Source organism: Vanacampus margaritifer, chromosome 15 (genome assembly GCF_051991255.1).
Source record: "Vanacampus margaritifer isolate UIUO_Vmar chromosome 15, RoL_Vmar_1.0, whole genome shotgun sequence".
In the NCBI taxonomy this organism is placed as follows: Eukaryota; Metazoa; Chordata; class Actinopteri; order Syngnathiformes; family Syngnathidae; genus Vanacampus; species Vanacampus margaritifer.
The window spans coordinates 20,095,026-20,107,429 of record NC_135446.1 but is presented as its reverse complement, the minus strand read 5'-3'; the positions used below and the strand labels follow the sequence as shown (position 1 = coordinate 20,107,429).

General features: G+C 40.1%; 1 protein-coding gene across 1 annotated transcript in view; it reads right to left on the bottom strand.

The window, feature by feature from the left end:
• Positions 1 to 12,404, bottom strand: part of LOC144034662 (uncharacterized) — a 46,574-nt gene that overhangs the window by 25,727 nt on the left and 8,443 nt on the right. Inside the window, exons 3-8 of the mRNA XM_077543591.1 lie at positions 12,116 to 12,284; positions 10,514 to 10,873; positions 9,716 to 9,997; positions 6,277 to 6,432; positions 2,177 to 2,383; positions 40 to 92 (exon numbers count right to left, since the gene is read on the bottom strand). Coding sequence (XP_077399717.1) covers positions 40 to 92; positions 2,177 to 2,383; positions 6,277 to 6,432; positions 9,716 to 9,997; positions 10,514 to 10,873; positions 12,116 to 12,284 — 1,227 coding nt within the window. The remainder of the gene's footprint in view (positions 1 to 39; positions 93 to 2,176; positions 2,384 to 6,276; positions 6,433 to 9,715; positions 9,998 to 10,513; positions 10,874 to 12,115; positions 12,285 to 12,404) is intronic.

Genomic DNA, 12,404 nt, shown 5'->3' with positions numbered 1-12,404 from the left:
ATACAGGTTATCATGGGGGCGAGGGGTTTGGTTACTCACCGAACTGTCATCTTCCGGGACCTTCCACCATAAGTCAGTAGTCTCCATTGGACCTGACGAAGGGTGACAACATGAATGCAGCTAAGATCACGGGAAGTCATTTTTCTGTGTGTGTGTGTGTGTGTGTGTGTGTTTGTGTGTTTGTGTGTGTGTGTGTACATAAACGCTTGCCTCTGGCACACGCACGCACACTCACTTATCTTTTGTAATGGAGTCTATGTGCACAGATAGGAGTAAGGCAGCACACCGGGCTGATGCCGAGTGTAATCTGTGAGCAAATAGTGGCCGTCAAAGACGAGCACCTGTCTGCGGGAGCGTGCCAGGTGCAAACATTGTTCTTAGGACGGGGGGGGGGGGGGGGGGAGACGACGACGACGACAAGCTCATTGTCAACATTCATACAAATAGGAGAAGTCGCGTCTGGTGTGTGTATTGCGGCATTTTGTCGGCAAGGACGGGGGGAGGACCTTCAAACCACCTAACATGGATTCCCCTCTTTGAAATTGAGATGATTTCAAATAATTAGTAAAATACCGCAAAGCATGCTGGGAAGTTGACCCTCGGCATCCCATTGATAACAACAATAATGACATCGTTAAATAAAATGTGGAGAATGAAACGGTTTTGGGCACATTTTTTCTTTCAACTCAATGGACACTGATCAGCTCCTTCATTGTTCTTCGCTGAGGATAAAGAATATGTGACAGTTAGCATTGTCATATTTTATGTTTTTTTTTTTTTTTTTTAAATATAAAACGTATTATTCACTTTGTTTTATATTTAGTTTGACAGCAACTGTCTTTCCTCCTGGCTTCTGATTGGCTAGAATGTTGAATGTTCCAGTTCAGGCTCGTAGCGCCCCCCCGTTGTGCCGGAACGCACACTCAACCCCGCCGAGCGTCTTTATGGGCTTTTGACAAGCCCATAAAATTTATCTAGCAGACGCGCGAGCTGCTTATCTGTGTCGGACTTTCCGGGGTTAATGATCGACTCCAGCGGTTTGATCTTTATGAATTTGCCGCGCGGATATTGGAGGAAGCGGTTAAGCCTGGGGAGGAGGGGGTCGTACATTTGAGACGCTTGCCGCCAATAAAGCCAACGCGTCCTCGCGACGACAAAACACACACGCACGTACACGCACCTGCCTGCTTATCAAGACATCTCGCCTAAACTGTCAAAAAAGTGCCACATCTGGCCGAGATTGATGCAGACGACTGTAAAATATGTCCTTTGACGCACAAGTCCATATTTTCATAAACAAACAAAAGCAGACTTTGAAGGTAGAATGTTTGTACTTTGGCGCCCGCTTCGGCTGCTTCTTTGCATAATCATAAATAACTGAAAAGTCAATCATAAAACAGTTCATTGATAACGATAATAAAGATTTTTTTTAAATGCATTATTCGTCTAATACAAAAAATAATGATATAAATAATATACATAACACAAATATAAAATATATATCTGAATAATAATTTTAAAACAATTATAATAGTAAATAAATGAGAAATAGAAGAGCAATAATAGATTTTTTTTTAAATATCAAACTAATCCATTATATAATATAATAAAGTCTATCATAAATATGCATAACACAACAAACAAAAATACAATAAGTAAAAATAAATCTTGTACTTGTATTTATGCATTGTATTTGTATATGTACTAATAATTATAAAAAAAATATATATATAATACGACATATAACTAAATACTGTAACTCATAATAATGATGTAAAGTCAAATGTAAAAACTAATATAAATGAGAAAAAAATCAATTACAAAATAAAAATGTTTCCAAAATAAAAAAATAAAAAATCTACTATCAGTTATAACTATCATAATCACTGTATATAGATTACATAAATAAGTAAATTATTTTATAATATTAGTTAACATGAATCAACAAAAACTAAGTATTTAGTAAATAAAACAGAATGAATCATAAGATATACAATAAATACATACACAACAAATTTAAACTCATAACATGAAAAAACACATTTCTTGTAATCACATCTTATGTAGTCATTGCAGAAGCAATAAAATATGAAGTTAAAATGTACAACTGTAATCTAATAATAATAATGTACATAAACTATAGAAGTTAACTAAAAACTGCAAGGTGACGCAATACCTTGTAAGGCCACCGTGTCATCACGGTGGGGGGTCCATACGTCGGGGAGGAAGCGGTCGCCCTCGCCGCCACCCGGCGTGCTCTCCGGCGTGCTCTCCGGCGAGGTGCGCTGCTGCAGCAGCAGCAGCCGCACCCGCGACAGCGAGCCCAAATTCCTCGACTGGCAACCCACCGTCAATGTTGACATGCCCGCGCACAACGACACTTCTGGAAGAAAGAAAAAAAAAGCACAACAAAATCAAAAGAAACATTTGTTGATTTGAATCACAAAAGGAGGGAAGATTCTATTTGATTGATTTATTGATTGATTCTATTGAATGATGTGGACTGTGACATACAGTGACTTGGAATGGAAGTCAGGGAGGTTTGAATCGGTCAATACATTTCAATTTGCGACTTTTATTTTGAAATTTTGAAGAAAAATGCTGATTTAAATAGGTTAAAAAAAAAAAAGTTTCGATTTTTTTTGTGTGGGTATTTTAACTCTTTGACTGCCAGACGTTTTCAGAAAAGGGATGCCGTGGGTGCCAGCCGATTTAAGCATTTTTGACTGATCTTTCAAGGTCCACAGACAATTATGTGTTTGGACTATGGAAACACACATACTACCAAATGAAAGATTGGACTCTCATCTTTCATCAGAAAAAAAAGTTTGTTTCTACCTTATTCCGTTTTTCAGTAATCAACAATAGAAAATGGTTAGTTTCACCTCTGTTTTGAAAAAAACGTCTTTTAACGTCTTTGGCACTCCTCCATAGGATTTTACTAAACGTTATTTAACGTTTTTGGCAGTAGTGAAAATGTGTAAGTGGAAATTGTTTTTAATGTTGAAAAGCGTTCCCAAGGTGAATCGAATGAGCTGAAAGATTTCCATTTCAAATACCAACGAATGATTTGAATTTGTAAAGTTGAATGAATAGTGGATTTTGGGTGGAAAAATGTTGAGTTTTGGGGGGCAAAATGTGAATTTTAGGAATGAAAAAAAAAAAAATAGCCCCGAATAGCATGAGTTTTTGGAATGTGTTGAAATTGGAATGGTGTGAATCAGTGAATGAAGGTGGGGGGGGGGGGGAAGTGATCAATGCAGAATATATGAATTTGTGAAATTTTTGGGTGAAAATTTAGAAATGCAATACTACAGTAAAAAAATGTGATCTGCGTGCTAAGTGGGAATTTTTGCAATCTTGACAATCCTTCCTAAGGTGACTTGAATGAGCTGAATGTTTTGAATTTCATGGGAATAATAAAAATGTGTAATGTTGAATGTGCCATTAGGAATTAATGTTGATATTTTGGTTGAAATATGTAGAATTTTTTTTTGGGGGGGGGGGGGATTTTGGGGAGTGAGGAAAATGCAAGCAGACTGAATTTTTTACAACATGTTGAAGTTGGAATGGTGAGAATCTGCTGAAAAATGCGGAAGGCACGTCAACAAAGTGCGAGGAATAAAATAGAATAAAATAAACCTTTCAACCTACGCAATTATTTAATGTGGTGATATAGAAATGAACGTTCATTTAACTGGAATTGGGAAATTACATACAACACGCGCACGCGGTCACACCCAATTAGAAGTGGATTAGTGACAGCGTGGCCGGGTGCCCATGCAAATCCATCTCCGACCCACGTCAGACGGGTGTGGAGGTGGAATTCCACACACAAACACCCAGAATACTCGCACACAAACACACACACTCCCTCGTTCATAAACACCTGTATGCGCACTCACACGCGCACTCAATCCAGTCTGCCGTGGTGGCGTGCAAAAAAAGTATGCGGGAAGCCCCCCCCCCCCGCAGAGACAGTCCAAGAGTCATTTGTTACGTGGCGATGGGAAAAGCTTTGCGGACTTTGAGAAAGGAAATCCCGGCGGGATAACGGACGGCCACACTTGCGGCCGCTTCATCATTAGCCAAAAAGTGTCCAAAAAGACTGGGAGGACACCATGCGCTAATCTGGGGGCTAACCACCCCCCCCCACCCCCCACTCTCACTTGCACCCAAAACATTGAACTCAATCAATACATTTACCCACAAATGCAATAACTTTTTTTTTTTTTTTGTCATAAATAAAAAATGGAAAAAAATGATTTTTTATGTTCCGTCAATGTGTATGTGTAGATTTTTGTTGTTGTCAAAAAATTGATTTAATCCATTTTGTAATGAAACTAAAACATGATATAATGAACTACACTGAAGATTTATTTTGATTTGACTTGACTTGATTGTATTTTCATGTGCGTGTGTGTGTGTGTGTGTGTGTGGGGGGTTAGGATTTAGGGCCCCCCTGAGTTGATTGTATGGCACTATGGTTTTCTGTGGCTGTGGCCCACCCTGATCCTTCCACAGCCTGGGGGGGTCAAAGGTCGGGGGGTTCAGACAGAGGTTGTGACAAGCAAGCAGGTTAAACACCTTGTCGGGGATTAGCCAGGAGGGAAGTCTTCATTTGGACACAAACACGCATGCACACGCGCACACACGCGCACACACACACACACACACACACACGATAAAAGACATGCAAGTGGCTTTGTGCACTTTGGGCGGACACGGAAAGTCACTTAGAGTATTTGGTCCTCATCTGAGGAAGGGAAGCCGTGGCTAATTGAGACATTAACTGAATGGAAAAACGATAGCAAAAAGAAAAACAAATGCATCAACAATGTCATTATTGCTATGATGCAGTTTTGACTCCACCCATTTGATGAGCGCCAAACAAACGTGACGGCGCTTCACTTTTTCCACATTTTGTTCTGTAACCGCATTAACTATTATTTTAATCCTTAAAATTATCCAAAAGGCTTGAAAAGTGAAGCACTGTGAAACCTTACCCACTTCATTTTTTTACATTTTGTTTTGTTGCAGCCTAACATAAAATGTGTCAAAATGTATAACATAGAAAGTGAATGTTCATTTTTTTACACAAAACCCCGAACAATGACAGTGTGGAAATTATTATTTTTTTAATCATTGTATATTTAACATATAAGTAAAAACAAAATTAAAGAAATAGCATGCACACAAATCTTGTCGGTGTAACATCACAAAATGAATAATAATAAAAAAGTGTGAAATGTAAGAAAATTCAACAATTACTGTACTGTAAGAAGAAAAAAATTATATTATTATTTTAGTTTTAGGAAATTTGCAAAAAAAATATTCCATGAAAGTAATTATTTCCCTCCAAATTCTACACACAATTTAGATTTGTGTAAAAAACAAACAAACAAACAAAACACTTTTTTTTATTTTTTTTTAACTAGAATTTACAGCAGTACGAATTTGTCACAAAATTGAAAATTGCAGTTGGGTTAGTTAGTTAGTTAGTTTTGAATGAATGTTATAATCCACTACAGTATATTGTTAAAAACTAGAAAAAAAATCTTCCCTTTTGGGATGTTTATAATGAAAAAAAAAAAAAATGTACTGAATCAGTTTGGTAATTTGGTGATAAGATGAATAAAGGGTTCGCTAGCCAAATCATCCACAACATTAAAACTCATTTGCTCCCCAAAATTTAAATATTGCCATGTTTTTTTTTATGCTAGAGCATACAGAAGGCTTTGATGCGGCCTCTGACCTGAAGCGGACGCTTAAAACAATGGTAGTGATTCCAAAAAAACGCCAGCAGGTGGCAGCAAAAATACATCAAATTATGGAAAATTAACTCTTTGACTGCCAAAAACGTTAAATAACGTTTCGTAAAATCCTATGGAGGAGTGCCAAAGACGTTAAAAGACGTTTTTTTTTTCAAAACAGGTGAAACTAACCATTTTCTTCTTTCCAAGTCAAAAACGGAATAAGGTAGAAACAAACTTTTTTTTTTTGATGGTAGATGAGAGTCCAATCTTGTTTTGGCAGTATGTGTGTTTCCATAGTCCAAACACATAATTTTCTATGGACCTTGAAAGATCAGTCAAAATGCTTAAAATCGGCTGGCACCCACGGCATCCCTTTTCTGAAAACGTCTGGCAGTCAAAGAGTTAAGCAACACAGAAAAAAAGGACTGCATTGATTGATGGTTTGGATATAAATGTTTAAAATATGCCACAATTAAAAACATTCTCTCAAATCCATTATTTTTTATTTTTTTTTGCATACCCCGGCCAGGCGAATCTCCGCTACACACCGAGTCGGACGCTCGGCCTGAAGAAAGCGACGAGGGGGCAATGGCGTCCAGTTCGTCAAACGGGTCCGAGTGAGCGTCGCTGGGTTGCGTGTTTGAGTCTGGCGATGCCGTCGGTGAGTCGCCGCGTCCTGCAAACATGGAGATTTTGAAAAAAATGGCAAGCAAAGATGACAAAATCTGCCATTTTTGTTGAGAAAATAACAAGGAACAGTTAAAACTGGCTTTCATCAGAATTTTGTCGGATTTTGTGAAAAAAAGAAAGAAAAAAAAAATCACCGTACTTAGTAGCAAAGTGACTAAAAATCAAAATCCATTATGTTAGTACAAAATCTGGTATTTCTTTGTTTGTCATCCATCTTTGTGGAGGGGAAGGAAATCATTTAAGAAAGAAGTTCTAAGTTCTATTAACAAGCTTTCTCCGACAACAACAAAAAAACTTTCAAAAATATATAAGTTACTTTCATATACTGATAAAATGTCTTTACCCATCTCGAAATGGGAGACAGACTTGTCTATAGCACCGGAACCTGACTTTTGGATTAGAGTTTGTGAAAACGCATTTAAAATGACAAAACACACAAATTTACAACTTATCCAATATAAAATTATTCACAGAACATACATTACTCAATATATGATGAAGAAAATGGGACTCTCAGACTCCGACATTTGTCTCCAATGCTTACAAAACACTACAGACACTTATGTTCATGCTTTATGGTTATGTACTCCGGTTATGTATTTCTGGACTAAAGTCTTAGAAAAACTTTCCGCTATTTTGGACCGTAGGATACCTTTATCTCCAAACTTGTGTTTGCTAGGTGACCTAACAACAACTGACTTACCACATAAACAATTTCAATCTACACTTGTAGCCCTTACTATCGCTAAAAAAACAATTCTTGTTAACTGGAAAAATAAACAAACTCTGAATATCGACCAATGGTCTAACCTCCTCATAAATCACATTTTAATGGAAAAAATATCTGCCTCAAATAAAAACCAAATATCAAAATTTATAGAAACATGGTCTACGTATATAGAATTTTTTAACCTAATTCCGGTTACTTAATTCTGTCTGTTAGCGAGAGCCACTACATCGTGATAACTTACATTGATGTTTCTGCATCTGGCAATTTATTATTATATTATATTATATTATTAGTATGGGATTTTTTTTTAATGGGCTTTAGGTGAACTGATGAATACACACACGCTCGCACGCACGCACGCACACACACACACACGCACATACACATTCACACCCACATACAAAAAAAAGGGTATATATATATATATATATATATGTGTGTATATGTGTATATATATATGTATATGTATTTAAAAAAAAAAATTAAAAAAAAAAAACATTTATTAAATTTTTTTTAATTGATTTGTTGGATTTAAAAAAAAAAAAAAAAAAGGAGAGCAATGATGATGTCAAATCGAATGAACAATACTGAGCTCTCCCGTAAAAAAAAAAGAAAAAAAAAAAAGAAAAAAAAAAAAAGAAAGAAGTTTGGGGTGAAATTGCAAAGATTCTCCCCCCGAGGACGCCATCTAACGTGTCACTATCGTAGCCTCGATCTGGACCTGGAAGCCTTCTCGGGTTTAGTTAAATCCGCTGCCCTCCAAACGGTCGGACCTCCGTGAGTGAAGAGGCCCTCAGGTGGCGAGCATGCTTCGCTCCACTGCTCAATGCTCGGGGGGCTCAAAAGTCTCACCTTTGCCTTTAAGCCCTCAATAATACAAAAGTGTGCAGCTTAGCGCCACTTCCTGATCTGATCTCACGGTATCACAACAACACTGTGGACGTCAGAAAGTTAGCTCAACAAAACTCCATTTAGCTTGTTGGGAGTGGAATTTAATTGAGCACAATTTGGTACAAAATACACTGAATTTTTATTTATGTATTTTAAGTCATAAAATCGTAGTTATTTAAAACCTAATAATGAAAAACATCTTACATTTCTGTGGCTAAATGATCGCATTTACATTGCTGCTTTGTCACTTTCATGTAAGTTCAGTTTAAATGTATTTAAAAAAATGAAGGAAAAAAATTGCCTGTTCAATAGAATTTAGTAGGATTTTGAACCTTCAAAAATAAAAAACAATTATTTTTCTTTTAGGATTTTTTGTTTTTGCAATCTATAGCATCTCTGTGGCAAAATGATGGCATTTACTGCATTTGTCGGCCATCTTTGTGCAGTCCTGCAATGATGGAAAATAGTCAAAACTGTACTGAAATGTACATACTATTTTTTATAAACCCATGTGATAAATTAACAACTCCATCTTGTTTGGTATTATATATATTTTTAAAAAAAAATTGCATTCCCCTTTGTACAGTGTAGCAAGAAAAAAAATCGGAAATGTCCACAAAAAACAAAAACCATAATTAGCAGCAAGAAGGCATTTTACCGTTAATCCATTTAATTTGGTATTATTTTATTAAAATGGATATGCTGCTGTCAAAACAAAGCATTTCTGCAGCAGAATACAGCAGTAAACGAGTAAGTCGGCCATCTTTGTGGAGTGATTTGGATTGATCAGAAACAGGTATGTGATGCCGGAAAATCGAACATTTGCATCAAAAAAAAATTGTCCTAAATTCACGTACAACTTAATTCTAAATCAGTGCTAAGAACCTTAAAAAAAGTATTAAGTGCTACAAAAACTACTAAAATGACTAAGTTTAATTTATGGATTAAACTAATAATATATTGAATCATTTACATACTTTCACTATTTGTTTGTTGTCCATTTCAGGGTGAGCCATAAATGACGTCAACACATTCATACACATAGCGTTGGTCGGCCATGTTGGGGGGTGGGGGGGGGGCACTTTGATTGGAACGGCTCGACGGCATCTACGGATAAAGATGGCCTCTCATGCTGTTGTACTGAGCTCCATTCTTTTGCTGCTGAAATTAATGAAGCGGTGACACTCGCCGTGAAGAGAACAGCGGGCGACGATACAACCCCCCCCCCATACACCACTCGCCCCACAGTCAGAACAAAAAAAGGGAGAAAATCCACACACAACTTGCACATTGTTTGCCTCCTTTCACCGAGTTCCCGCAGTAGTCAGATGTCAGCGGCCTTCATTGCGGCAACCGATGGTAAATTGGCCGGCGCGGGAAAACGACGGGCCACGGTTCTATTGTGGCTAGCCCATGTGGATTTATGATGCCGGGGGGGGGCACCTTTGAACGGCGAATTAAATGGTACCAGCTTATCACGGGCGCCCCGCGGAAAAGTGGGCTCGCTTATGACCGGAGACTCTTTCTTTTTCTTAAAGGTGACGTCCAGCCAGTGAGGACGTAACGACAATTACCGGTACTGTATTATGAGAATTCTTGACTTGCCTGGTTTGTAAAACATCACGTAAGGGTTCAGAACCATGCTCACCTTTCAGGGGGGGAATGGGAGGCAGCACGGGCCAGCGACGGGGGTCCGCAAAGGGGGTTCTTCTCGACGCTAACCTGGGACTCAATGCGTGATGGGAGTCCAATGGTGGGACATCATCAATGGGACCTTCTATGGTGTCCTCGTGTTTACTGGAAGGACGGCGGACATTATGAGGTCCGGTTGGGACGTCATTAAGTGGAAGAAAGCCAGCTTCCGCCTTCCGAGGTGTTGGTTGACGTTCGGGAAGGTTTGCTAATGCAGATGACGGCTGCTTCTTATCGTCTGCAAAATAGACATCAGAAGATTAGCACATGCTAAATTGATAAACACATTATCTTTATCTCTAGGTAAACATAACATAATGAGAAGATAAATTTAAAACTAGTACCATAAATATCAATACCGATGCTAAATCTTGTAAATAGAGATCGTTTTTTTCACTTATTTGACTGAGCAATTTCCCCCCCTCCAATGCTTTTCTTCAACTGTATTGCACAACAATGGTAAACACAAAATTATATATAAAAAAAAAAACACTTCTAAAAGATGAAATGCAAATGCATTGTACATAAAAGTCATATACTGCTGAACTGCCAAGCCACTGTAACATTATGCAGTTTGAACATTTAAATCAGTAATTCTTCGGCATACCACTAGAGGGAGCCTGCGTACCACTACTGGTACAATGATCACACTTTTGGACTTGAATCAAGAGTTGAACTTTTACGACTCACACCAAACCAACCAGAAGAAACATTCATCCCAGATGTGATGAAGGAGGCTAAAGCTAATGCTAACCCGATGCAATGCTGCTCCGGCCGCTGGCCAGGTCGGTGCTCCGGCTGAACAGACTGGAGGACGGACGACTGAAGTCGGACACGGAGGCCGCCTCGGAACGCTCCGACCCGGTCGGACTGAGGCGGAATTCCCAGAGGGGTTCTTCGGGTTCGGGCCCATGCACTGGCCGGCGTCCACTTTTCCCACTTTTGGGAACGAGACCGCCGTGGACGTGTTCTGCTTTGCTTTGTGGTCTTCGGGGGTTCAAGTGTGCGGAATGCGGATTCTGGATGGTGGATGATGGCGGAACGTCGGGTCGACTCGGAGCAGCATATCGGACTTCTTCACACGCTCTTCCATCAGCTCCAACATGGCCGGACCCTTCAAAGACAAAGCAACATGCAACATGAAGAAAAGCTTCTTGTGTTTGTAGCGTTCAGATCATCTGTTGCTGACATTCTCGTTCCCAGTGCCCTCAGAGTGGGAACACTCGTTCCCCTGCTGGGCGGGCCAACAAAAGACGGGAAAAGAAAAAACCGCTGCGCCAGGCCGGGAGCAGCTGTCGCCATTCCCAAATTCACAATAGTGAGCGGGAGCAGGGCCACGCTGGATTCGGATTTGCTAACAGCTGGGGGGGCGGGGAAACAACCAAAATTAGCGCTAAAGCTAACGAGCGCTAGCAGATTTGAACATTCTCATACTTTACATAAAGTCACATGAGAAGACTTGTAATGATTTACAAAGAGCTTATTTTAACATTATCAACCTACGATTTCTATACACTTTTCTATAATGTGGTTGCATAAGTGTGTACACCCTCGTAAAAAACAGCCCCAAATGAAGCTCAGATGCTCTAGTAGGCTTTTCCTGACATTTTTGTTTCGTTTTGCCTGCAGGTTTCGTTGCTAACACTGCCTGCTATGTTGAACTGTTCATAATTCCTTCCAACATGCTACTACTGATGCACACAATTAAGACTGAGGGACACCATTTTAATCCTTCATCTTTCCTTTTCAAGCCTCCAGCACAAACATGAACTCCTTGTGGCTCCGCCCCCCCCTTTCCCTTTGGCCTTTCTCTCCTTTCCCCTTTTGCACACCCCCAATTCTTTTCACCACTCTTTCTCTTTCTTGGCGGACCACTGATTCGACGTGTGTGTGTGTGTGTGTGAGAGAGCGATGGAGGGTGGGGAGTGGCGTCAGACAATCTCCTCTTGTTTCCTCCGCCAAGAAGAGTCAGCGCGGGGGATAAAGAGAAGACATTGCTGCACTGCTCCCCTCACAATGCGCCGCCATTCCCATCTGTTAGGTCCGAGCGTGCGCGCGTGAATGACATGTGTCGGGGCGTACGCGCCACCTCGGCTTCCTTCGGGGCAATTGTGAGCAAGCCCGGCGCCATATGGCGGAATAATGACTTTTTAGGCCGCTCGTGTTGAGATACGCGGCCCCCCCCTCGCGCTCTCCGTACACGGAGGTGAGGGCTAGACATGCCTTCAGATCAAAAAGCACCAAAGCAATCACGTCATCTTTATTTATATAGCGCTTTCACAGACAGGGCGATTCAAAGAGACATACTGTGTGACCCAAAATCCACTTCAATGGAGCGGGTACACGTCAGCCTCACCTGTCGGTGCTCGGCGGGGGCCAGTGGGCGGCCGCCTGCCCGCAGACGGAGGCTGCGGTCCAGGCTTGGAGCTTAGGAAACAGGGAGGTCGCAGGCCTTGGCAGTCGGACTTCATGTGGGACAGGAAGCGAGGACAAAGTGCGGACGGGCGCTGGGGGCTCACACGGACCTGGCGAAAGACAGAACCAGAACAATATGGCATGTTTGATTGTGAAATGAAAATATTTTCATGCAAAAAGGGGCAGAAAATAAAATGTTTTTAATTCAAATTTTGTGTTGTCTGATTTTA